Below are 27,297 nucleotides of genomic sequence, written 5' to 3'. Positions count from 1 at the left end.
CACAGGCTACACTTTTCAGTACTGGAACGAGCAACGCTCAACGCTAAAGTGACTCTCTGGCTCCTGTCTCGTTTTACGTCCTTTGAAGAAGCTGCAGAAACTCTACAAAACCGCCCAAGTTTTTACAACAGTAAATGAGGAGCTAGAAGCAAATTATGTTTTAGTATGTGGATATAGGATTTGGTTACATCCTCCAGGTTTTATTTTACAAACCCGTCGCGTGCAGCACGACCCGCTCCCTTGCCGCGCGGCACCAGGAGCTGAACGGACCCGTCATGTTCACCTTCTTGCCCCGTTCCCACCGAAATAACTAGTGGGAGAACGGCACCAACTGCAAAATACTCCCAGTCTGCTGTTGACAGGACTTTGTGCATTTTCTCAACTCAAAGCAGAAGAGAATTGTATTCGTCCTGGCTGGGTGGGGGCAGAGGGTGCCGGGACAGATTACGGGCTCGAGGCTGCCGGCGCGCGTTTGGCGGGGGAGATAACGGGGCTCAGCTGCTGCCGGAGGGTCAGCGCTGCCTGTTGGCGCCCGGATCGTCACCAAATCTGCTCCGGGTATTTTTAGATCCGGATCCTGGGACTGCGTGGGGGATAACTTGTCCTTCTGTATCGCTGGGGTCTGGGCTTCTTGGCTCGCTGCTTTGCAATAAAGGGTGGCTGTTCCGAGGGCCGGCCGGTCCGTACGGAGAGCGAATGGAAAATGCTGCACGGGCTCAGCTCGGTGCAGGTCACACAAACGGTTCTTGCTGCTTCTGAGAACATCCCTGTGGTTTAGCAGAGTGGCACAGATGCACTGGGTTTCCAGGCGGCTGTAGATGTCTGAGGTCAAAGGGAAACCACCTAGAACCCTTCCTGTGCCAGCAGTCATCTTTTATGGAGCACAGTCATCTGTGGATGCCACGAGTTGGTTTGCTAGGCATGTATATTTTGTGCATATATGTGGCAATCTGGGTAAATATAAATCTGTGTGGTAGAGCGTAGCCTAAAATAGGTTGAAGCTGATGTTTCTTCTGTCTCGTGTTCTGGAAGCCATCTTAATTATCAAATATTGATGTGATAGTAGAGCTCAGATGCTAAGATTTATGTTGGATCTTGTACGCAGAGGGGAAACAGTTTCCCTTTTGAAAAATGAATGGCTGGGGGGAGAAAAACAATGCAGATCGCTGTAGAGTCGTCTGCAGAGCACACTTAATGCTTGATTAAATATTTAATTTAGCAGCAGCATCACACTCTGCTGTGAGCCATGAAATCTCGTTATGGAATTATAATCTCTTAAAAAAGAATAAGCGTGGTACCTAGTGACCTGGCTTGTACTATGTTTAGTGCTGGATCACTAATTCTAAAGAACCAAGTCTCAAGTGCTTTAAATTGAATATAAACAGTGGTAGCAAGTCTGGTTTGAGCCTGAATCAAAAGAATTGGGTCAGATTCCTAGGACAAGATTATTGTGGGCTCTGCTTGGAAAGGTGCTGAGCCGCCAGCTCAGCCCTCTCTTCTGTTGTAGACATAGCTGTCTTTTTGCTGTTCTTTATGTCTGTCTGCCTATGGTACCTTATCTTTTCGTACAGTTTTGCTAACTTAAATCTTTCTTGTAGCTTCTCACTCTAGTCTCCTGTGCAATAGTCTGTATGCTTTACTTGTGGTGGGTTGCAAAATGTAAAAAAAGTCACTAAAAGCCTAGTGACTGCGGAAAAACTGAGTTTTGTGTTAGTGTGGGCTACTCAAGTGACCAATATTTTTCTTCTTCAAACAGCACATTGCAATTCCAAGGCCTGATCGACCTACGGAAGTGCGGACTTTCACATTTTATCTTTCAAATATTGGCAAGGACAGCCCCCAAGGGAGTTTTGACTGTATCCAGCAGTATGTATCTAGGTGAGTGGTACAGCAAAAGATCAAACTGTATTTTTTTTTTATCTTCTGTAGAATCTTATCCTTAACAAACCTGAACAAAACTTAATACGTGTTCACATGTTCTTTCTTTTTAGTGTCTTTCTAATCTGTTTGCGTGTGCGTGTTTAGGTAAGGAGGCACTCACAGAAGAATCTGTTTACCTCTCAGCATCTTTCTGTCCTCTCCTGTTATTTAGATAATGCAGCCTCAGTCACTCACCAGTGACAGAGATGTGCCTGTTTGCAGTGTGGGGAGTATCTTTTCCATTGCGTTTCTTTTGCAGCAATGGCAATATCCATTTGGATTGCCTTGGAAGCATACAGGATAAAATCACCGTGTGTGCTACTGACGATTCCTACCAGAAGGCAAGGCAAAGCATGGCACAGGCCGAGGAGGAGACTCGCAGCCGGAGCGCTATAGTCATTAAACCTGGGGGGAGATACGTCGGTAAGCAGCAACTCGATTTGGGGGCGTCTCCACTAGCTTCTGAGGTCAAACGCTGACGTTTGTTTGCTTGACCGTGGAAGTCTTTAATGAGTACCTGATGGTTCCTTATGGGTGTCTGACTTATTAGGGTGCTACTCTCCTTGTATTGTGACTTCTTCACAGCTCCTGTCTTCACCCTAGAAGGTGTGTGGTGGTGGTTGCGTGGCCTCTGAGGATCGTCTGTGTGCAGTCACATCACTCTGGTATTAGTTATTCTGTATTTGTCATGAAGTGATGCTGAGCACCTACTGCCGATCCCTCAGAAGTGCCTGTGCTCCCAACAAAGTCAGCAAGAGCACACCACCGCTGCCGTCACGCAGCTGGTGTGTGCCTGCACTCAGGACCATAACACGCAACATCTAGGACACAGATAGTAGAGCACTTGTGTTAATAAGTGAAGAGACTAAAGCAGTGCTGCTGCCACCAGCCTAGAGCCATCTTATTGTGACAACGAAAGGAGAATCTTAGGGGAGGAAATAAAACCGTGGCAGATATCAGAGGGCTTCAGAAGGAGCCTGCAGAGCTTTGGGCTCAGGTCCCTGCTTACCCTCAGTCTGGTCACCAACTCAGGGCACAAATATTAACCAGAAAGCAGAGTCTGGTTGTGAGTTGGGTTTTGGTTTGTTTTTTTTTTTTGAGCCAGCTGTTTTTTCTGCAGCCCATGTGATCTGTAGCCAGTGTCTTCTCAGAGGATGTCTGTGATGAGAAGGGTGAGTTGCAAAATGTAGAGCTGACCCTGACTCATTGTTTTATCAGCCAAGTGCTCAAAGCTGAGAAATAAGATAGTAATCAGGAAGGAAATGCATTGATTTCCTGTAGACTAGAAGATTATTTTGTTTAGCCTATATTCGAGAACATTGCAGTAAGTGGATGAAGTTGTTAGGCTTGTGAGGGAGATTCTCAAAGCAAATTGCTTCCCGGAAAGATACAGCAAAACTTGTGATTTAAAAATAGTCTTGCTAAAACACAAGGAGGTACAACCATGTTAAAAGCAGCGGAGTGGCGTGCATGCTGCACATAGAAGATGTCAGTGTTTAAGACAGGAGGAAAGCACTGGCCCGAGAAGAAGGAGCCTGGGCAAGGACAGTCCTCTCGTGGGGTACGCACGTATTCGGTGTGCCAGCACCGTCAGCTGATTCACTTGCAGGATAGTCTGGAGGGAGAAGGCTGGCTCTCACATTTCCATGAGAACACACAGCTCAGCACTTAAACGTCAGTGGAGTCGTTCCAGGCAGCTCAGATGTGGAAGAATTTATGTGAAATGTTGAAATTGGAGATCAACAGAACAGTATAGATGTGCACTAACACTTGGAAGAATACATATGTAAATAGATAGCTGATGTGTCTGTAGGGGGATGTGTGTGCTTATGTATACACTAAATGTGTGTGTATACATCTATATATATGCACATGTATAAATATTTTAAAAGGCTTCGTGTTTTGGCTCAACTTGGTTTTTTCTTTTCCTATCATTGCGCGTTTTGGCTCCAGCCTTAAGTGGAAACATCCCAATGTGTTTTTGCTGTTCATGACCTGGCAAGAGTTAAGGGAGTTCTAGAAAGCTGACGAATCTTCTCTCGTCCCGTTTCTGGAAATGAAGTCCAGTTGATCTCTGAATTTTGGGATGTTTTAACATGTGAATTGTTGTTTTTCTCCCTCTCATCTTAACTCAGCCCTGCCGATGATGGGTTGTACTTACTTGCATCAGTGTGGTGCGTAATAGAAAGCCAGGAAATGGGGACTCAGTGATGCAATCTGCGTTTCAGTAAAATAAACACTGCAGACAATCACCAGTATCTTCAGATGACTCAGTTGAACACATTGCTTCCTAGCAGTGGGGAAGTGCCATGCCGAAATAAACCTCCGAAATTCTTTCAGTAAATGCTGGGCATTTGTCCTAGTAAAGGTCAATTCCTTGAACCGAAGTGATATTGGTAGTATCTCCATGTTTTAAACCTTGGAACTTACAAATTTTCTTTTTCCATTTGCTGGTTTCACCTTTGGTAGCAGGAACCTGCCTTTGTGACCTGTCTGTATTCAAAATAGTAAAAGTCTTTGATTTATGCTTTCGTAAGTGATGCAGGACTTGTTTGAGGGTTCCAGTTAAAGCTGTTTTTCGGTAGGAATGGGAAAAATGACTTCTTATGTAATGCTGTCAGACTCCAAGAGCCACATTGGGGATGGAGTCGAGGAAACTGCCTCTGAGGGCTCGAGATGAACTTTTGAGGCAGCTTTATGTTCTCACGTATACGTAAATGTAATTGGAGGGTGGAGCAGTTACTACTACAATGCAGAAGGGGTTATTCTGTCAGAATAGGCAGCACACTAATGAATAGGCTAATGTAGCGGTGTTAGACCCCATTCATGTGGCTGTGTTTGGCGGGGGGAAGGGAGGTGGACCCAGCCCCATAAAGTTCCTATTGTTCTAAAAGCAGAAACATCTGCTGGAGTAGCGTTTTTGCTGAGATCAGCAGCAGGGAGCCGCTCGTTGACCAGTTCTGGTCTTTCCACTCCGTATTTCGACTCTTCTACATAATAATGCAGAATTTTCTTCTCATAGGGAGGGGAAAAAGTGGTTAGATTAACCATGGGGATACATGCACTTGGGATAAATGAAAAGCCAGCAAACAAAGAGAGCTTTATGTAAGCTTGTGGCCAATAACATTCAGGTTTCCAGAGCCTGGTGTTGCTGTTTACTTGTTACAAGCTTGTCATGAATCATAAAACTCATGGGATACTCGTTCCGGCAGCGTGTCGGAATGGATGGGGTGTTCTGGTTGTGTTTGTCCTTCATTGTCATCTTCTGGCACTTCAGGTGGTGTAATGAACTCCATATACGTGTTGACAGACCACTGGCCTTTGCAAGGTGACTGCTGCAGTTCACTATTCTCATCTCATTTTAGGCAAAAAGGTTCAGGTGCGTAAACCTGCACCAGGAGCTTCCGATGCTGTTCCCTCCAGGAAGCGCCCAACGCCAGTCAACCTTGCCAGTGCAATAAAGAGAGGCAATAGTGCGATTTCTCAGAGACCCTTCAAAGATAGGGTTGTGCACTTACTGGCACTAAAGCCTTATAAGAAACCTGAACTTATTCTCAGATTGCAGAAGGATGGACTTTCTCAGCAGGACAAGGATTTGCTGGACAACCTTCTGCAACAGGTTTGTACTCTGATGAAGGCAACTATTTAGGTAAAGGGAACTGTCTTCTCAGAAGGGTAGTAACTTCTGTGTTAGTCTGAACGTAACCTGTGTATCTGGAGGCTGCAGCTGAACGTCTCTTTAAAGGCTGCGTCCGACAGGAGTTCGCAACTCACGTCGCTGTTTGGCTAGAGATAGCAGAAGCCTCTCGTGCCTACGCCTCGGCGTAGGGGTGTGCAACTAAGCTGTATGATTTCGGTTCACCAGATCAGTCACTTAAGAGGAACACGTTTGGTTGGCCTTGAGAATTATCTAACAGAGGACTTACGAGCTGTTTGATTTGTTACAGCCTATAAATCGATATATTTTTATTAACGTGGACATAAAGAAACACGTTCTGTGTTGATACCTGCTTTACATCTTTGTATTGTTCAGACCCATGCCTTTCCTGCTTAGAAGTGCAACTGGTTAGGTGTGAAGATCATGCAGCTTCTTGCAAAGCATATTATTTGTATGTCAAGTGTGAAAGCTGTCTCTGAGCTGAATCAGTTCTTAACACTTTGAGTCATGCTGAAGGTGCCATTTTAGGAATTGCAGTAAATACCTTTATTGCTTTCGCAGTGCAAAACACATCACGGATATTTATTTAAATGCTGCAGCTGCCCTCTTCTGTATATTTATTTTTTTAAACTTCTTTCCATAGCTGAAAAGAAAGACAGTGAGGAGTTAGTTTGCCCAAGGGCACAGGGCAGGTCGTATTGAAAATGGAGTTATTGCTGGCACAACTTGCTCCTTCCCTAGATTTTAATCCTGTAGCCCTTAATTTTCCAGCAGTGCTCGAATTCTTTCGAGAACACCATAAATAGATTTAGTACTAGAAATACTGTTTCTGATCATCACCTTTTACTGATGCTCTCCCAAACCCCTGGCAGGCAGGCGGTGTGTTCGGCAGCGTCAGTCCGGTGGGGCCAAACGCTGATCTGGGTGTAAACCCGTTGCTCGTAAACTTAATCTCCTTCTCGGTGCTACCAGGGCTGCCGTCCACAGGCACACACAGATAAGCTAAAAATTACAGGCTGCGTTAAAGCTGCGTGTCTAAATACGTCTAGGTGTGGGCTTCATTGTGCTCTTGCATCTCTCATAGGACTCGGTGTTCCTGCTGGCCTTTTTGCCTCGTTTTGCAAGGTTTCTATTTTTGGGAAGCCTGGGGTGGAGCTTGCGGAGTCCCACACCAGCAAAACACGGAGGTAGCAGCTCTCAGCCTCTGTGCAGACAAAAATCGGAGTCGTTCTTCTGCCTGGGCTACAAGCCTTGCCGAGCAGCCTGCCTCCCGCTGTAGAACGAGGCAGTAACTGGAGAGATTCTCAGAGTGGGGTGGTTTGGGGTTTTTTTTCTGAAAAATAATCTGGCTTTGCTTTTGTCTCTGGGGCATGTTTACTGGGATATCTAAATGTAAAACACAGCTCAAATTCTTCTTGTATTTTGGCTCAGGGTTTTGGAAAGCTGACAAAACTGAAAGGAAAAACAAAGTGTTTGTCATGTAAACTGATAACTGCTTTCTGTTTTTCACTTATCAGGAGAGCTTTGCTGTATTAGTTCTGCAGCTTTTTGCATTTAAATTCATAGATGTTTTTTTTTTAATATTAGGTCATAGTCTGCCTAAAGCAAAAGCAGAGGAATTAACAGCATCTTCAGTTAATTCAGGACTTTCTGCTCCTTCACTTCCTTTTCTGAGGCTACCATACTGCTGCGTGGGTGATAGAAATCCATAAGCACAAGGGTCTCCTGCACGGAGCGGGCAGTGGAGAACACTAATCCTTAAACGGATGCACAAGGTCTCCACTGACTGAATAAAAGCATCTTCCCTTTTCAAGGGGAACACAGTTGTCAAACTGAGCGGCTAAAGCGGCGGAGCTGGGACGCGGCTGCAGCCTTTGCTGGTAGATCAGCCTGGCTGCGGGCACAGCGTTTGGCACCTCTGCCTCCGTAGCCCTGTTACAAAAACAAATTCAAGGCTTTGTTTTCTTTCTAAACTTGCAGTGCTCCACAGTCACCTGAGACAGGTTCGCTAAGGCGTTATCCGTGAAAGCTTAATTTGGAGCTTTTTGGTTGGTGCTAACGTTGTGTTTTTCAGATGTGTAACCAGCAGCAAGAAGTTAAATTTTGAGTCAAGCTGTGGAAAGACTGATTAAAGTGGGATAACTCTGAACAAGTTGTTTCCATTCTAATACAATTCTGCTGGTTCCAGCAGTGTTTCCTGTCCGTGTAGGCACCATGCAGAGTTTTAGAGGGGGGAAAACTACACGATAGAATTGGATAAAATGTCAGAAAGCCTCTCATGCAAGTGTACCAAGCTAACTGCAGCCCGTGATTTAGGTGCAATGCTTTATTGTAAAACCCTGGGTTGTAAGCTGGTAATCACAGGTTTTGTTCTTGCCCTGAAGTAGTCCTTGGAAAAGTTCTCCTCCATGAAATCCAGCAGATGATCCTCATGCACTGAGCTGCACAGTGTAATCTGCAAGCTCCCTAATGCATTATGTCTGCAAGGCATTCTCTTCCCTGCTTCTCGAGAAGGTGGCTTTCTGTCACCTGTTTTACTGGCTTGGTAGTGAGAAATTATCTTCTGGTAATAACTAAGTTATCGCCTCAAGAGTTCCTCCATCAGCTAGTGAAGCGCACCATTTTAGCTGTTGGACAGGTGTGATAAGTGAACTGCCTGTTCCCATGAGGGTTTATTTCCAGGTATTTCCATAAACTGGTGTTGTACTGTTCCAGATGATCCAAACTGAATAATCTGTTTAGATAGGACTTGTTTCCCAGTAAACTGGATATGCTTTGGAAACTCATAATAAACTATTGCAATGACAAGGCAAAAGGAAAGGCACGACATGATTAAATAATCTAAATAATTAGGAAATGAAGTATAAAGTCTCTCCTTGGTCTCTGACACTGCTAACTGCTGCTAAGTCTGCTGAGATTTCGCCTACATCTTAGATCTCTTCTGTTAGAACAAGTGAGAAAATTAAACCCTGACAGGTTTTTTTTGCAAATTACTTTTGTTTCAGGTGGCAAATTTGAGTGCCAAGGACAGCACTTTCACACTGAAAGATTGTGTATACAAAGAAGTGCAGAAGGACTGGCCTGGCTACTCTGAAGGAGATCAGCAGTTGCTGAAGAGGATACTCGTGCGGTAATTATTCCATCTTCTCTGTAATACTGTCTGGAGCTTGAAAATACTGGGCCAGGTCAGTTGCTGTAAATCAGGGTAACCAAAGTCAGTAGAACTGTGGTAAGTTGAGTGTTTGACTTATTTTCACACAAAGTAAATCTTTTTGTTATCCAGGCAGCTGTAGAAGTTGACTAAACTTGAATATCAAAGTGGATGCGCTCTTCAGATGGTTCTAGGTTGCCTTTAAATCATTACACTAGAAGCTAGGGGAAGAACCTGGATGGGGAACAAAAGCTGTCACAATTAAAAGTGGGGGGAAAAAAAGTGGTTTAAAATCCTGGGAGAGAACGGATTATGGCAAATGTGTCCAGCTCAACTCTCCATTGAAACTCTCCTTTCCTTTTTCCATATCTTCTTGTACGTGGCTTCCTGTGCCGAGTGCCGTTGTGTGTTGGAGGCAAGGAGAGAGATGTTGCCATCTCCGAGCCATCTTGCTCAGCTGCTTCTGTGCTCTGCTCCTGTGGATGTCCGTGTTCTTGAGCTCTTTGCTTTGGAGACTTTGCTGCTTCACTTCTGTGGTGTTATTTGGATGTTTGTTTACTCTCTTTTTCTTGTGTTGTAAATTCTGTTAGTGTCAGGGTCGCCCCGCAAGGTGAAGATTTGATTGAAGTAAGGGATGCGTGAAAAAGCACGAGGCAGTTCTGTAGAGATAAATCCCCTAAAACACGTGCTGGTTGTCCTGCTGCCTGAGCAGTGTAATCCTCACTGTCCAAGGGATACCTATTCTCACGTTCCTTCCTGAAAATAGCCCTTAACAGAGGTAGTTGAGATGATAGCTTTGTCTTGTTGGTTGCTCAACACCTTTTTGTTTTTTTTTTTTGTCCCCTTCAGATATTTTTCCTTAGGTGAAGCTTCACTCCAAGCTTGGAAGCTTTTGGCTGGCAGGCAGCAGGGAAAGAGAATGTATCTCCCAGGTTTCTAAAGGAGAAGTCTGCTCTGAGTGTTTATATTTCCCTTTCTGGGTTTTCAGTGTGTTTGTGCTGACTTGGTACAGATTTTTGTAATGCAGATAGAGATTTCACTTGACTCGTTTTTGAGATTTATGTTATGGCACTTTTTTGGTTAAGATTAAGTAGAGCATGCTCTGTTTGAACAGTTTCCATGATTTGAAAGCACAATTGGCTTGGAGATGAGACTTTGTTAAACCAACAGAAACTTGTGCTTAAAGTGCTTTGGCGTGCTGAAGAGAAATCAAACTCGTTTAAACGGCCTTGATGTTGAATTATAATTAAATGGAAAAATACAAGTGCCATGCAATCTTTACGGCTTTCAGAAAAGTTAATTTCTCCCTGTAGAAAGCCATGTTTACTGCTTTTTGTAGAATTGTGGCATTCAGTTATGCGAAGGTCTAAAAATAGACCTTGGAAAGGATGTATTCAACTGTACAAACAAAGACCCGCTCGGCCAACGCAGGTAATGAGGCTACAAAATGGAAAAAACATGTAGGGCTGAAGACAGTAGAAAAACATTCACAAAAAGGGCGCAGGCACCAGACGTAGGACTTGACGTAGCTGGCCGAGGCAGTCTGCGTGGTTGCCTAGATCCAGCCAATTGTTAAACATCCTCTTGGTTTTCAGGTCCAGTTGCCACTTGATGGTTCAACGGCTGCAATAATCAGCACATCTGCAAATATTAAAACTCTATCTAACAGTGCCCATGTTGGAGTAACTCGTTTTTCCTCCTGGTGTTTGTTTTCCATCCTTCTTCCACCATCGTAGTGAAATGTTTTTCCACCGTTACAAGAGCTGCTGAATCGAAAGTAGTCGTCTTTCATTCACTTCTTTTAAATCCATAATTAACGTGTTAGGAGACACGACAAGGTTGCTCGGTCTAGTCAAACGGCATCCGAAAAGCCACTTTCACTGCGGTGTTTATGGAATATCACTGTTCCCCTTCCTGTTTTCACAGTCTCCCAGTAGTTTCCTTGAGTTGATCCATGGCTGTTGGGATTGTTCTAAATAAAATTAAACAACTAAACACTGCTGCAGAACGGCTGAAGGTTCAAGCTCAGGTTAAAAGAAAATCTCGTCAAGTCAGGGGCTCTATCTCCGAAATAATCTTCCCGATGTTTGAAAAATATGTGTGTGTTTTAAAGCTGATTATAGTCTCTCGTGGAAGAATTGAGACGTCGGTTATTTCGGCTGTACAGCTGGTGACAAAATGACTGCAGAGCCAGTTTATTAAAACCTTTAACCCTGAATTTGTTTTTTTTCAGCTCGACAGCTGCAACTTGATGCAACAGTAGTTTTTCCTGGGTGATTAACACAGGGGCGGTCTGGCTGGTGCCAGAAGAGCAGGGCAAAGCTGGGGTGCTGCGAAACTTTTCTCTGAGATCTAGAAGAGCCCCCTTGGGCGGTGGGGGGCGGAGATACCCAGCGTGAACGTGCTTTAACGCGCTTAGTGATCAGAATGACTCGCGTTGCACTGAAATTTTTGCTACCAGAGGTTTCTGCTCTTTGTGGGATACTGCAAATACAGACCAGAGTAGTGCTGTTTTACATGATGCAACTTAAAAGTGTTATTCTGAAGCCCTAAATGTAAATCTTAGTGGACCAATAATACCGTGACAGTTCCTGTTATAATCCTGCTTTTCCTGCACACAGAGGGGCTTGCTTCTGAAAGCACTGCTGTTCCTGTAGTGTGTTGTTTTAATGGTGCTAATGAGTGGGAGAACTTATTCCTCAACATCTGAGCTTGACTTTCGGCCCCTTTTCAGTGTTCTTGCTTTCTGAATTTTCTCGTGAAATCAGTTTTAACTGGGTGAGACAAACTCGGAAGAAACTAGTTTAAATAGTTGCTATCGCTCTATATTTCAATCATCAGCAAGTGTGTGTGTGTATATACATATATATCTCCGATACACTTCAGTAAAAACTGGCACTGAACTTTAATCTGTATACAGATTATTTTTCAAAGGTTGTAATTCATTTGTTGTAATGCTTATGTCACCAGTTCAAGAGAAAAGAATTAAAACTGTTGGAAACTAAGTTGCATCCTTGGTAGAGAGTCCTCCCGTGTGTCTGATAGCTCAGCCTGCCTCCTCCCTCCCTGCTGTAACACCAGCAGTGTCAGTCCAAGGTGTTACCTCTGTTCCCAGAGAATTACAGAAATCATGGGAAGGCCAGAAAGAGATGAGCAATTATCATATGGTGTTGATTGATATTTTCTTGTAGTAGTCTCTTCTTCCTAGATCTTGGTAGAGATCAATAAGCACCTGAACAAGCTACTTCATGGCATCTTCAAGCAGTCAGAATTTGAGCCCACAAAAAGGCTCTTTGCTCCGCAGGAGGATTTGAAATACCATCTGTTGCTTTGTCAAGCACGGGATTTGAACAGCCCTTGAATTCTGTTTTTTCAGGAAACTCTGTCAGCCACAGAACAGTAGCGGTTTTCAAGGAGAAGCGCCTTCCCTGAGTCCACCAAAAGACAACGTGAACTCCAGCTCTCCTCCTCAGGTGGGTGATCCCTCTCTAAGGGTGCTGGGTCTGGTTAGGGCAGAGCCAGCAGTTGGCTCCATCTGCTCTCGATGGAGTCAGCTGCTCGACATGGGTCCAGGCTGAGCTGTTCAGCCTGTCTGCACACTGTAATCACCTGCTGCTGGAGGCCTGGTAGGTCAATAGCTTGTTGGGGTTTTTTTCCATTTTATTAAGTTAGAGTCTAATTCTGGGTTTCCTCAGCATCTGTTTCTCCTCTGGATGTGGTTCAGTGACAGCCGATGGGGAGGATCTCTGACAGTGTGTCTGAAGTTTGGTTTTAAGGGCTAAGTTTTGTTCCCAGTGCCTGCCATCCCTCTTGGACTTCCTGGGAGAGCGTGAGCTTGTGTTTTACTCATTACTAATAATTGACTGGAATGAAGCAGTAATAAGTAGCTCCCAAACACGGTTAAGTTATTAAAAACCTTGACCTTTGCAACCTAATTGCTGTGACAGACCAGGGGCAGGTTGGTCTGCTCTTTGATTTGTTTAGATGCTGGTGCATGGAGCTGTGAAAAGTATGTTTTAGCTGTTTTTCCATGATAATGAACTACAAAGAAGCTGCGTTTGCTGGTGTGTCGGTCAGAGTCTGTCCCCACTCTTCTCGGTATCTCCTAGCGCGGGCATTTCTCACTAGCATTGTGAAATACCAGCTTCCCTTCTCTGCTGTGGGTCAGCCCAGACAAGTTGAGTATTTATTCTCCTCCTGCCAATGGAATGCGTAATGCCTACTTGTCTGGACAGACGCACTGAGGATTAGTGGCAAAGAATATTAGCAGGTAAAGAAATTATGTGCTTTCTGGCAGTGAGAGGGAGGCAGTTCTCTATGGAGAACAAGAACCGTGCAACTCGTTTGCCAGGTAGCTAATTCCAAATCCTCTCCTGCACTGCTGTTGGCATGTTCCTGGTGAATAAAGAATGATCCCCTTCGTTTGAGTTAGGTTAGAAAGAGACAATGCTGTTAAGAGACTGACCTTGTGTTTTTCTTAACCTGATTCTGAAAAAGTGTAGGTTGAAAAATCATCTTGCTTCTGGCTGTACATATTTTGAAAGGCACAAAGATCTGTAGGGGATGTTTCCGGTCTCTTGAGATGACCCAATCAAAACTTTGGGTGGTTGATTTGTTTGAATCTAGAAAAGACTGGTGAAAGAGGGGCAACCAAACATGGAATATAAATGTTTCCGGCAGCGCTTCTAACGTGGGTTGTGTCAGACAGAAAACCACAGGCTTTTTATTGTAAGCCATCATTTTTTTTATACTCTATAGCTGTAGTTTCTGTATAGAGAAGGGATGCTTGCTAATGGTTACAGTCTCAGCAGAGGACTGGGGTTTGGTAGTCTGGAACACAGACTTTTGGGAGAGTTTGGCTGTGGAAGGAAAGCAAAGAAAAAAGCTGGTCTGGTGATTGTAAAGAAGCTTGGTAGAGCAGATATTGCATGTATGTACCACCTCGTAACCAAAGAGGTAAAATTGGTGAAGATGGTATCTGTTGGCTTTAGAGAAAGGTGAGTACAAGGTGGGAGTGCTTAGATCTGTCGCTTGTTCTGAGACCTGTAGTCAAAGTGGATGGCCCCTCCTTTCGGGAGATGGACACTGCTTGTCTTCCGCTGCGGGAAGGCAATCAGTGATGTTGCAAAGCTGGTTCGACGTGCTGTCCTCGCCCCTTGAGCTCTGTGGCAGTGTGAGCAGCTCCTCGGTAATTACCTTGACAGGTGGAAGGGATTCCTGCCGCTGAGCACTGTCCTCGAGACCTCTGGGGTTAGCAAAGAGAAATAATAACTGGAAGGGGGAAGGAGTGAGGTGGTGGCTCCCTGACAAAGCAGCCGTGCATCCAGCTGCACTTCTGTGATGGAACAAAATTTCCGTTTGCAAACACCTCGCAGTCCTGCCTGAGACGTAAAGAAAACAATAAAATATCCAAAAGAAATAACCAGAACTATTGCTTGTTTTCCTCTGGGCGCTAAATAATCTTTCCTCAGTTTCTGCAGCCCTGTGCTGCCAGGCAGGCGCTCACCACTTCCCTGATGGCTGTCCAAGGTCATTCTGGGTGCCCCGGGCTGGACTGAGCCCGACAGCCGTCCTTCTGCCTCTGCGTTGAGCTCTTCTTTCTGCTTGACTGCTGGATGGGTTCTTCCATGGTGTGGCTTCTCTGGTAGCCTGTAGGCAACTGCTTACTGGGAGGTATGGGCACACAGAGGGTGCTTCTCCAAGCCCTGCCTGTGACTGTCCAGGGAGGGCTGGTGGGGACAGCTGGGAACCTCTACGCTTATTTAAAGAAGGGGTATTCAGGTCATGTGTGTGACGTGGCTTTTGAAACTGCTGCATATGTCCTTTTTTGCCTTAAATTCTCAGAACTTAACAGTTAATAACAGTTAACACTTTCTCACTTCTGCGAAATGCCTCTTCCTCAAGAAGAGGAAGGAGGGGTATTGCAAGGGTAAAGCTGTTGACCACAGAGTTGGTAAAATCAGTTTGGAATAAAATGCAGAACTTGTGAATCCCTCTCTGCTCCAGAGCTCTGAGCACATCTTTCCTTTGCAGGGACTTTGAGGTGCTCTACATGTCATGCCATGACCAAAAGCGAGGACAGATGTATTTTGGATTGTTTCTGTTCTCTGCGAAGTGGCTGGGGCAGGAGGAGGGTGAAGGACGGGGTTTTACTTCCGAAGGGTCAGATTTGAAAGAAGACACGAGAGCGGGCTGGGTTGTGTGGCCTGAGTGTGAACAGTGCAGGAGGTCAATGATTGTTGATGTGATGATGGGTTTCTCCACGCTCTGCCACCGAGCCGTGGGCTCCAGAGCGGCTGTCGGCATTGTCAGGAAGCAGCTTGGGATTGGATCAGCATCTGTAGGACCTGACGGTCCTGGAGCCTGTGTGCAGGACCAGCCTCTGAGCTGGGACGCTTGCTGGCAGCTCTGATTGATGGCCGAGCTCTTTTTCTGGGGATATTCTCTTGTTCGCTGGTATTGCACCACCACCTAGTGGTAACAGCAGCCAAAATTCTGGCTTCAGAACTTCGAGATTTATTTTTTTTTTTTTTTCCTCCCCAGAAACGATCCCAACCTCTGGAGTTTATCGATCCCCTGGCCAACAAAAAGCCCAGGATCTCACATTTGGCTCACAGAACTCAGCCCACTTTCAACGGGAAACTGAATTCCTCCAACGGGAAGGACGCCCCTACCCCTGCCCCTACCCCTGCCCCTGCCGTGCCGCCGGCTCTCCCGGAGTCGGTGAGCTCCAGCTCCAGCCTCCCGGTGCTGGAGCTGCCGAGGCCTCACGATCCCCTTTCGGATGTCAGCAATGACCTGACTCACAACGGCAGAGACTGTGAGAACCCGGAGACGGCTGACAGATTGACTCATCCTTTGTCAACAGACTGTCCCCAAACGAGCAAGCACAATTGCAGCTCGTATGTAAAAACCAAGAAAAAATCCAAAAAGCACAAAGACAAGGAAAAGGAGAGAAAGGAGAAGAAAAATGAAGAGAAGTGCAAAGAGGAGAAGCAGGACTGTGAAGTAATAAAAAATGCTGACTTAGTTAGTGTTCCCCAGGAACAGGTCACAGGTACGTACGGTCTGAGACATCCTCCTGTACAGCTTCTGCTAATGGGATATTGGTGTCGGCTGTGTGTGATTTCTGCTCTAAATCCACTTGAGGAAAGAGGTTTCCACTGGCACAGACTGTGTGGTTAACGAAATAATATCGCTGTCCCTACCTCCAAATCAACAAACGCGCTTCCTCTCCAAAGAGGATATCAGGTTTTTCCAGTTTAACCTTTCGTGCTGTTTGGAACTGCCTCAGACTGTGTCATGTTTCTCCTTGTTAAATTAAAAGCTGTATTAATATATGGGGATGAAAGGCAGGCATCAGGATCTGTTGGAAAAAGCAGTGCTGCTTGATTACTTACAGCTCTCCTGCTTGTGTTTGGTATTGCGATGGCTGTTGTATTGATTTTTAACTCGGTAATGAAAACTTAGTCACAAAAGCTTTTAATATTGGATGCAAAAGAAATGATAGATAAGTCCTGTGATAAATGCCCTTGGAGCAGTACACAACCAGCTTGTCCAGGCTGAAGGAGCTTCCTTGTTGTATCCCACTATCACTCTGAATTTCTTTCTTCAAGGACAAACACAACAGTGAATCTGTTACCCATGAGATGCCATGAAAATGTTTTCCATCAAAACCAGTATATTTCTAAGCCGGTTCTGCATACATTTAGAAGTTAGAGCAGAGAATATACATTGGCTGATCCGATCTGTTCCCTCACCTGTTGCTTTCATGTTTTCTGCTGTTTCCTTAGGCTTTGTTACAACTCCCTGGAGCAGTGGGACTTCCCCTGAAGTCTCTAGGAATATTGCAGTCCTGATCTGTTGTTAATTTAGTTTTCATGGAATCACAGAATGGTTTGGGTTGGAAGGGACCTCAAAGATCATCCAGTTCCAACCCCCCTGCCATGGGCAGGGACACCCTCCCCTACACCGGGTTGCTCAAAGCCTCATCCAACCTGGCCTTGAACACTGCCAGGGATGGGGCAGCCACAACTTCTCTGGGCAACCTGTGCCAGTGCCTCACCACCCTCAGAGGGAAGAATTTCTTCCTTAGATCTAATCGAAATCTCCCCTCTTTCAGTTTAAATCCATTGCCCCGTGTCTTACCACTGCACGCATCCATCTTGGGTTTTTTTGCATCCGTATTGTTTTCTTTTGCCTTGTTGCTACTTTCTAAGTTCCTCTTCATGTTTAGTGTGTGAAATCATCCAATTTTGGCTTGAAAAGGATAGTAACTTGAAAGGGAAACTAATTTGTCGAATTCTTGGAAACAAAGAGCTTCATGAGGCATTTGGGTTAATATGATATTAGCTCTCACCTTCCCCACAGTCTTTGTAGCACCTAAAAACGCATTTTGGTTGCTCACCAGTGATTTTTAATGCCAGTCCATAGTTCTTATCATTGTGTGGCACTGCAGAACCACACTCTTCAGATACTCCTTCTACTTTGATCTTACTTTTGTGCCACTCCTAGTTTTCTCTGTGAACGTTTTTCTTCCCCATGTTCCTTGTCTTGAATGGTAGTGGAATGATACCCACACGTTCTCTCTAGATGTATATTTTTGTCAGTGTTTCTTATACATACCAAAATACCCTGAATTCTTTCTTTGCGAAGTTGCTGACCCTTTACCACCTCTTCTGCTTTGCTTTATAAACAGTTTAATGACTGGCTTGTTGTTAATTAGTAGGAGTCAGGTTTTGTTCCTGCTGCACTGCTGATGTGTGAGAGGTAACGATTCCACGCTGGACTTGGGAGTAATCATAAACAGGATGTGGTCAGTGGCTGCCTGGATCTCGTACAGCCAGCTCACATCTGAATTGGGATCTTCTCCTTCTGTGCCTGACTTCATGTGGATAGCATGGGCCTGATCCAGCTCCTTTTGGCTGCAGCAAGTGGCTGGCAGCCTTCCCAAAGTCCTCCTCGGGCCAGGGGCTGCAGGGAAGCAGAGTTTCTCCTGGGAAGTTTGTTCAAGAGGTGGTGGAGGGACCTTTTGGGGTCCTTTCAGCAGTCAGTAGGTGGCACTCATAGGCAAAATAAACTTTATTTTCTCCCTTTCTTCTCCACGATCTTCCTTACCCACGTTCCACATCTTTTACGCTGGTGGTCAGGTAGGGTAGAAACAGAATTTGTCTGCATGCAGACATCTGCAGCAGGAATTGAGGCTGGGGTGTTCATAATGACACAGGATTTCTGCCATTCTTCTGTTCTGTGGAAATTCAGAGTAAAATTTCTTTTAAAGGTGTAGTTATGTTGTTGCTTTTACATGCCTCTATTTATTACTTGGCATTTCATGCTCCCTCCAGTTTGTCTGGGGTAATGAAGTTGCGTAGGTGAGCATAGGGACAGGTGAGCCTCGAGGCTCACACGTACCTTCCCTGTGCGTCGGGAAGCTGGGCAGTCGAGGTACTGCCTGCTGTGAGTAACAGGCTTGGAAAGAGGAGGAAAAAAGAAATATATTTTTGAAGTGAACAAAAATCCTTTGCAGCCTTCTCCACTTGCCTCCTAGTTTGCTGCCTTCTCATGGGTGCAGTTGGCTCTCTGATTAGGGCTTTCAGTGTAACCCACAGTTTGAGAAATACCCGTTTTCAAACCTGTATCCAGCTGCTTTCTTCATCCAAACTAACCATGCAGTGTTCGGTTTCGGTTGAGGATGGGATCTGTTGCAGGCTCACGTTCAGAATCCCGTTCCTCCTGAGGTCTTTGGTCGCTCCACTTAAACTCCTAAATGTTCTTAATTGAGCCTTGCTTGGTTCATGTTTCTTCGGATTCATAGAGCAGAGAGCACTTGAGTTATTCCACGGGGCAGTAGGGCTAGGTGAGGAAAAAGCTGCATGCTATAAAAACCTCTCCATTAATACTCTGGATTCCTATAGGGTACAACAGTAGGAATCCATATAGTCTAGAATCAAGAGGGGAAAAAAAAAATGTACACCTTGCTCAGCTCTCTCTTCAGCTCATCTGGACTCATAAATTTGTTTTGCAGTTTAGCAGCGGTGATATCAGTGCTGCCCTCCCTGCAGGCAGTGTTTTTAAATCAGTTAAATGAAGATCTTTTGCTGCTCAGGCCACTGGCTAGTGTTGATATTGTTTTGCTGACAGACAAATATTAGAGAGGCCTTGAAGTTTCAACCACCTTGTTATGGATCTTCTGTCTTTGTCAGTTCAAAGCAAAACAAATCCTTTAGAATTGGATAAACTGTATATTGCAAATAAGTTTAAGAATTTGAACTTTAATTGCATAGAGCTTTAAAGTTTAAGGATGTCTATAAACAAGTTTTTGTTTTTTCAGGTTTAAATGGAACATGCAATAATTCTAGTGTACCAACATCAACTTCAGAAATGCCAGATTATTTATTGTAAGTATATTTATCAGTTGCTTCATCACTTTGGGATCATATTTCAAGCTAAAAATCACAACGTACTGGGGATTTTTGTTGGACTGTAGTGTTACTCAATATAACCTTGTCAGGTGGGTTTAAAAAAAAGAGTAAACCCAACTTTGCAAATAGTTTCTGAGACTAAACTAAGATCTGTTCCTTACCTCCTTGTGGAGTTCAAGGTTTTCTTCCTGTAAACCAATTCTTAAAGAACTTCAAGAAACATAGCATACCTTGAAGGGGTTTGAAAGGATGAAACATCTCCAGGTTACAGTTGGAAACTTTGAGAGGGAAGGATCTGCTTTAATGTTACGGAAGACAGGGCAAGAAAGGATTTTGAGAGGTTAGCTAATTCTTCCCCTGTTCAGAGCCAAGATTATCTCCATAAACCAGTGAAATATTCTTTGTAGGGAGGTTATAACCCATGGGTTAGGATGTGAGTTGTTTCACCTCTTGACTTTTTAATCAGATCCCCTTGAGGTTAATTAACCAATATACTTGTCTGCTGAAGCACAAAAACCCCTGTGCATGAAGCCAAAAATCTGCACCAAGCCAAACCTGTTACAAGCAAAGCTCTATGACAGCAAAGAAGTGTAGCTGTGGGTGATATTCCCTGTGCACGTCTCAGCCTGGGTTTTTAATGCCATCGGATCTGGCTTGGCTGTGCTGCGATCACTCGGAGCGAAGAGATGGAGGAGGAGGAGGAGGCGGCATCTACTCTTGGCTCTGCAGGAGCAGTCACTGGAGGTGACTGGAGGATATGGAGGGCTCTGGTGTGGTTACAAAGCTGTGGTTTGCTGGGCTGTATGAGCCGTACAAACCACTGCTTCGAGTCGGCATTTCTAGTACCGTTCAGGAGAACATGGATGGCTGGGGGGGTTTCTTGCAATAAATGTGCTGATCCGCCCCCCCCCCCCCCCTCCCCCATAAAGGGATATTGCAGATCCTCAGTCCATCTCCGAAGAAATCCTGTAAGGTTTATGAACTCCTGTAAGGTCTGTTGTCTCACTTTTGGTAGGATCTGACTGTTTTGATGGTCAGCTCCTTAAACTAGAAGAGTTGTCTCTGCTGTTTTGATTGTAGATACATGCTTCATACTATTGAGGACAACTTCCTAATCTCATAGTAGTGTGTCCTCTCTAGATGCTTATTTATACCGATCCCTAGCAGACTCAATTCTTGAAGGCTAGAGCACATTTAGGTTAAGAGTGGAAGTTTTCCCTTGATTTCATACCTAAGTTATCTTATACACGTTCATGTGCTGAGCTGGCACTGTTGCAGACGGAGTAAGGGGGCAAGTTAGAGTCGCCACCTACAAAAAGATGAATTTTGCCATCAGAGAACACTGGCAGCTGGGCTTTCTGCAAAATGTGAGGTTTGATGGCTTTCTGTGGAGCTAAATAGCTTCCAAAGGCCTCAAAGGTGCATCTGTTAAACACGAGCTGTCATGTTCGGTACCCGTTGGGTATCTTCAGAAGGTAGTGGAGGTATATTCAGTCCATTCAACATGGTTTCTTGTGTGCTTGCCACGTAATTGTACTGCGAGCATTTTGCAACGATAGCTGAATGCTTTTTGTGTTCTTTTAAAGACTCTTAACACTGGAAGCATCGTATTCCTGCTGTTCCAAGGTCTGGCACAGATGCAGAACTCCATGTTCTGTGGGACAGCAGGAGTTAGAAAAGCTGTAGCAGTGCTATCTGAATGTCCTCCTACACCCTCAGCTGCTCACAGGCTTTGCTGTACCTGCATGTTCCACCCTATCTGGCATAGATAGGAAATTCCGGGAGCAAGCATTGTCTTTATCTTACGCAGAGGTCAAGGCAATAATCCTGACAGTTACAATGCAAATTGTAAGAGACTGTGTTTGTTCTCGAACGCAGTCACCTAATAGCCTTACCGTCCTGGTTTTGGCGTTGCAGTATTCCTGCTGTCTGGAGAGAAACTAAACCGATTAACTAAATTATTCTCCCTCCAGAAAATACGCAGCCATTTCCTCTTCGGAGCAGCGTCAGAGTTACAAAAATGACTTCAATGCAGAATACAACGAGTACAGAGACTTGCACGCCCGGATAGAGAGGATAACTCGACGGTTTACGCAGTTAGACGCCAAGCTGAAGCAACTTTGCAGGGCTCTGACGAATATAAGGTAGAAACAGAAAATATATCTTTTGAAAAGCTCGTTCTGCAAGCAGCAACGCTACTCCTCGTTACTTCAGTCGTTCTGTTTGGGGTGGGTTGGTGTCTAAAACCTACTGCCCAGAGCCCAGAACTGGTGGATGCAGAACGTGCACACAGCTGACAGCTTTGTAGACTGTTCTTAAAACAGCTCTGCGTTCTTTCATTTTCAAGCTGGAGCACACATCATGGTACTTGTTGACAAGGAAAGGCCTCAGTGAGACAATTGGTGTCGTTAGCCAAAAGCTGCTGGAAGCTATTAGTGTATCCCAGCCAGAAAACTCATATTCGCACATATGGTCGCGTATCGGGGCTGGAAGGGGAGTTAGCACGGGGTCATCTGTTCCTCTGGAATCTTTGATCTTAATAATGTAGCATTATTCGACTTGTCAGACTGATTTTAAAAGGGCTTTAACTATGCTTTATCTTGAGAAAGTAAGTCTCATTGAGTATAATAAACAGATTTTTACAGAGCACCTATTGTACTAAGCACCGTTGCGCCCCTCAAACATTGTTCCCCTCTCTTTGAGAAATTCGGTGATTCCTCACTGAATTATTTTTATATCCTGGGGAGAATTTAGTCTGAGCTGTGGAGGAAATGTCAATTATCCTGCCAACCCAAGTGCCTGTTACAGATAGTTGTCATGGCTGGGGAATGGGACCTGATCCTTCCAGTGGTGTCGGCACCAGAATAGTCACGGAGACAGTGAGGCTGGTTGTAGCCATCAGATCTCACGGAGGGGGTAGATTTTGGTCGGTGTTTGGAGGAAGCCTGTATGTCGAGCCATCAGTAAACACTTGCCTGCTGCAGTAGATTGCAGGACTGCTGGTTCTCTGGAAAGTAATAAGCTATCTTTTCCTTTTTAGACCATCCATGATCAAATTTTACAGGAATATCGGAAAATTAAAAAGGTAAGTAAAAAAAAAAAAAGCTGGCCACAAAAAAAGGCTTTTGGGTGGTGCCCCTAGTGACTGAAAGAGATGGGTACTTGCCAAGTGAAAAACCCAGTGCCTGAAGCTTCCTAGCAGATCTTTGTTCAGCTCGAGCTTGTCCAAAAAGTGATCCCTTCCTGGATCAGAAATGGTTTGTGGGGAATTGAGGCTGCCCCTTGGATCCTGGGGAGCGTTCAGCTGCGTTAGCGCCGTGGTAGCACAAGAAAGAAACGTGTTAAATGAGTCCCTTAGGGAAGGAACAGTTTGTATTTCAGAGGCACAGGCTGAGTGGTAACAGGATCCTCCAGGTCTTGGGGTCTGCTGGTACACGGGGTGCGACCTGAGCGCAGTCTCGGGTACGTCGTCCCCTGCGGGGCTCAGCGTGGCGTTCCGGTGTGTGGGACACGCAGAACGCTTTACATCTCTGTGTGTGCATAAAGCAGCAGTTGTTGACTGGAGGGGTTTATGGTTTAGCTGGATGAGGTAGGAATGCTGAGGCAGGCTGGGGTGTCCATACACCAGGGATGGGGTTTGGTGGACCAAAGATTAAAGATTTTTTTTAAATCTACAAATATGACCCTGAGGTCTGCTGACTGAGGGATTTAGGAGCTTTTTGAAGAGACTCCCCATGTGTTGCAAGTTCATCTTTGTTTTAAAGCTCCAAGCCTGGCACAGTTCAGAGCTAACACGGGGCAAAGGGCAGGTGATGCCTGCTGGAAGCCCAGGTGTGTGGCCCAGCTGCTCTGAGTTAGGCTCGAGGTGCACACATTTCCCTGTGATGAGGCTCCTGGAACTGGGTATTGATGAAAAAAAATTTTGTTCTTTGCCTCGTTTGACCAGAGTGGGTCTGTTTTAAATGAATATCTACTCCTCCAGCTAGAAAAGCTTCATTCCTTACTCATATATTGATGCTCTGAGGTCTGATAGCCTCATCTGAGTTCAGTGTAGGTGTCACCGAGTTCTGAAGAATTGCCTTCCGTCACTGCCTTTTCATTTTTCTTTACAGACTAACCCCAATTACAGCCAAGAGAAGAACCGCTGCGAATACCTCCACAACAAACTGGCTCATATTAAAAAACTGATAGCAGAGTATGACCAACAGCAGTTTTAGCTGGCACTAATCTGGACTGGGTAGGGCAAAAAAAAAAAAAAAGTCACCTGGACGTTACGTTCCCTTTTATACAACTAGATTCCTTTCAGAGACGAGCGTTAATTCCTCATGGTTGAAGAACTTGGGGATTCCTTACGATGCTGAATCTGTCATGTCCGTGTCTGAGCTGGGTTGCAAGCCCAGTGCCCGGCACGGTCCTCTCGAGTTTTAGCCTCTCTGAATGTTGGAATGTAACAAATGAGGGGGGGAAAAAAACAAAAAGGAAAAAAAAAAAGAAAAAAAGAGAAAAAAAAGAAAAAAAAAATCTGCTTATTTGAAGCCAGCGTTTGACACTTAAGGGAAAACTTGCCTAAAGTGAACGAAGCTCCCAAAGGTTAAGAATCAGTAGTTTTCATGGATTAAAGTTTGGCATGAAGTGTAATTACCCCTGGCCCGGGTCCACTGGGTTACAAATTGTCCTTCAAATGGTGAGGAACTGGAATGCTGCTAGGTTACCTCCTTCTCTGACCTGCGACTGTTCGTGTGCAAGCTGCCTGCTCTCCGTGGCACCGTGCTAAATACACCACGTTCCCCGAGCTCTCCTTGTTCGTTCCTGCTTTTCCATCTCCGCTGTGTGCTCTCTCCAGGTGGTTGTGGCAGTAGGAGGGGGTACAGCCCGGGGATCTGCACTGAGTGCCTTGCGCAGTGCAGAAGTGCATCCTTCATGGTAAAAAAAAAAAAAAAAGAAAAAAAAAAATTCCCAAATTTCCTTGTGTGTTTGGAAGCAGCGGGCGTAGCCGTTTTGCAGTGGCCTCTCCAGCGTGCGCGGTCCGGTCTGCCTGCGTTAACCTTCACCTGCCAGTGCTGGGAAGATTGAGACCTGTCTGTCTTTGACTTTTATAATTTTATACCAAGGCAGCCAATTTTATTAATTGCTAATGAGACGATGGTCTATTTTTGTATAAAGAAAAAAAAAAAAGCATCTTTTTTCTAAAACTGTGCCTCCCTTTTCCTTGTAGGCCAAGTGTTTCAGAACCTTTCCTGTCTTATAACTGCAGTATTACTAAAGCTTATCGGATAGTTACCCAGAGGAGTTATTTTATTACCTGGACTGACCCAGGAGAGAGGAGGGGGGGGCGGGGGGGGGGTGGCGATGCTTTCTTCTTCGTTTTTTTGTGTATTTCCAAAGAAGCAGCAGCAGAAAATCCTTCTCAGAGCAGGCGCCCGAGCGTGAGAGAAGCAAGGTAGCGTTTTCCCACGCGAGTCACTTCCACCGCTGCGCTTTATCTCGCCAGCTTCTCGGGGCCGTCTTTCTTCTGTGGTTGGTTTTTTTTGTTTGTTTGTTTGTTTTTGGTTTTTGGACTTGAAGGGAACATTTTAGAGTATGGCCAGGGTGTGAGAAACACGCCAAAAAGCACAAAGGTGTCCTTTAACTCTGCTATTTCTTTCTCTCCCCTCTCCCCTTTTCAATCCTGCCAGCCTGTGTGATTTGACTTCTTCCCGCTTCCGTTTATCTCAAAGTAAAGGATTACTTTCCTGTGGCGGCTCCTTCCCTTGGAGGTTGCACTGAAGAGTCTTTCACCCTTTGAAGGAGCAGAATGGCAGAGTTAAGGAGGGAAACAGTTCTTACCCAAGGAGTATTTTCATTTTTTTCCTCCCCCAAAAAGTGGGTCCATCTGCTGTATTTAAAAAAAAAAAAAAAAAAGAGAAAATAGTGATAATTCCGTTCTGGCTTGATTGGTTTTGCCGTGTTGTCTGGCCAGGGCCACCGCTTGCTTTGTCACTTGCAATGTTCTGAGTTTCTCTCCGTGCCGCGTTCCCCGCAGACGTCCAGTGCTCACCAGGACTTTGCCATCCCGTTCTTCAAACCAAGCCTACGGCTGAAGGCACATGGCCGAGCAGCACGTTACCGGCCCGGCGGTCCACGGACTGCCACTGGACAGCTTCGTTCTCCTGCTGGTCTGCAAAACCAAACCTGTTTGGAAGCAGAGCGGTGAAGGGAGAGGAGGGGAGGGGGAAGAGATGCGACGTCCGAGGAAGCGCGGTGGTCCGTAGGGTCAGCACCCCGGAGAGCCTCGCTAGGGAAGTCCCAGTGGGCATCTCGGAGCTTGGGGAACACGTTGGTCCCATCTCTTCCTCTCCAGATAAAGATAACTGGAGGTTAGGGAGGTGTTTCTCCTGCAGGCATGCCCCTTTGTGGGATGTTGCCTGCCTCCGGTGCTTCTGCTCGTCGGGGAAAGCTGGAAAATACGTGAGAGTTAAAGACAAGGAGCTTTTGTCCAGAAAACTCTGTCCTCCTGTTCGGTGGGGCCTTGCATCTGGTCAGTGCACAAGTTACTGGTGGTGATGGCCAAGCGGTGTCCAAGCTGGAGCCTCTCTTGGGCTCCGATTCCACAAACCTCCCGTAGCTGTGAATTCGTGCACCGAGGCGGATTTTACCGGAGCTGCAGGGATCTGGGAGGGAGCATTAGGCTGCGTGGAGGAACCGGGACGCCGCGCTTTCTCGGACCCGCTGTGAGATTTGTCACTGCAAAACCTGGTCGGTGCCAGAGCTGCACCAGTTGGGTACCAGTTCGGTGTTGTCGGTGTCGAGGCTGAATCTCCCAGCACCCACTTGTCACATCGAGCCGCGGGGCTCGGTGGGACTTCATCTCCGACGGCGGTGCGTGAGGAGCCCAAAACTCAGATGGCAGAAGAAGGCAGCAGCTATAAACCCAGGATGAGTAAATTCTTCCATGGAAACACTTCTCCTGATCCTTAATATTTTGAATGGGGTTTTTTTTTGTTGCTTTGGGAGGGGGGGAGGGGGATAGAGATGGATCTCAATCTTTATACATCTGCTATAAGATATTTTTGCAAACAGAGTTGTATACAAAGATGTATTGTGTACATTTACATGTATATTCTGGAACTTCTAAAATTTGAATATAAAACTGAAAATATTTAATGAATATCCAAACTGTGAGACCCAAATAGCATTCAACAACTTTCTGCTTCACTTTTCTTTGGACTGTGTTAAAGAATTGTAGTCAAATCTGCCTTTTTCTTTTTTTTCTTTTTTTTTTTTTTTCCTTTAGAGATTATGAAGCTAGGCAAATTTTGTGCTTTTTGGGTTAATAGAAACCAGTTCTAGGTGATTAAGTATGATCTTAACTTATTGATACTGTGTTTACTTTGTAATATTGTACTGTGGATAAAACTATATTGAGCCATGGAGTTGGAGTTTACAAAAGAGCTTTTCACTTTGCCAAAATGTTACAATTTAAAGGCAGCATAGTCTTCAGCTTTCCTAATCTTTTCTTAAGAGCTAGTGTCTTTTTTGTACACTAAAAAGCTGAATGCTGATTTTGCAACATATAATAAATTCACTGTATTGGAAAACGAGCAAACAGTTAAGGTTGTATATTCTTTTCAGTGCTTCTCACTGCAAGAGAACTGGAAAAGGGAAGGGGATAAATGGCTGATGTGGACTTTGGAAGCGGGAAAGTTGAAGGAACCGAGTCAGTTGAGTGAGTTAAAGTGTCAGAGCAGTAGGTAAGAACCACGAGAAGGGAGAGGTGCTCAGTGTGGGCCACCCGTTTTCTGCCAACGGGGAGAGCTCTCGCCCAGAAACGCCGCCCCGGAGCAGCCTGTGCTCTTTGGGGAAGCGTCTCTGGTGCTCCGGTGGGATCCACATCTCCATGCAGTGGTGGGAGCTGGGGGTTTTCCTGCTCCGATGGCATCAGCACCCAGAGTTTATTGTGGGGGGGAAAAGCTGTGTTTGAAGAGGCACCCCCCATCGCCAGTGTTGGTGTGGAGGTGGCTTTAGAGGGATGCCCTGCGAGCACGGCACACGGCAGCGGGCTCAGAGCTGGGCAGGAGCGAGGGCCTTGCTGCATCCCTCGGGACTGGCGATGCTGGAGATTCCTGGATTGTGGTGGCTCATTCTGACAGCGCGTAGCTCCTGGGGAG

General features: G+C 45.4%; 1 protein-coding gene across 1 annotated transcript in view; it reads left to right on the top strand.

The window, feature by feature from the left end:
* ELL (elongation factor for RNA polymerase II) overlaps positions 1 to 24,495 on the top strand; it is a 54,626-nt gene extending 30,131 nt beyond the window's left edge. Inside the window, 11 exon segments of the mRNA XM_086627712.1 lie at positions 1,757 to 1,878; positions 2,180 to 2,343; positions 5,286 to 5,539; positions 8,584 to 8,708; positions 12,106 to 12,202; positions 15,273 to 15,786; positions 19,060 to 19,126; positions 21,124 to 21,266; positions 21,269 to 21,294; positions 22,191 to 22,235; positions 23,263 to 24,495. Coding sequence (XP_086483838.1) covers positions 1,757 to 1,878; positions 2,180 to 2,343; positions 5,286 to 5,539; positions 8,584 to 8,708; positions 12,106 to 12,202; positions 15,273 to 15,786; positions 19,060 to 19,126; positions 21,124 to 21,266; positions 21,269 to 21,294; positions 22,191 to 22,235; positions 23,263 to 23,367 — 1,662 coding nt within the window. The 3' untranslated portion in view covers positions 23,368 to 24,495.
* Positions 24,496 to 27,297: the final 2,802 nt, after the last annotated feature.

This window comes from Tauraco erythrolophus, chromosome 28 (genome assembly GCF_009769465.1).
Source record: "Tauraco erythrolophus isolate bTauEry1 chromosome 28, bTauEry1.pri, whole genome shotgun sequence".
Taxonomy (NCBI): Eukaryota; Metazoa; Chordata; class Aves; order Musophagiformes; family Musophagidae; genus Tauraco; species Tauraco erythrolophus.
The sequence above is the reverse complement of the archived record's forward strand: the minus strand, read 5'-3'. Positions and strand labels throughout refer to the sequence as shown.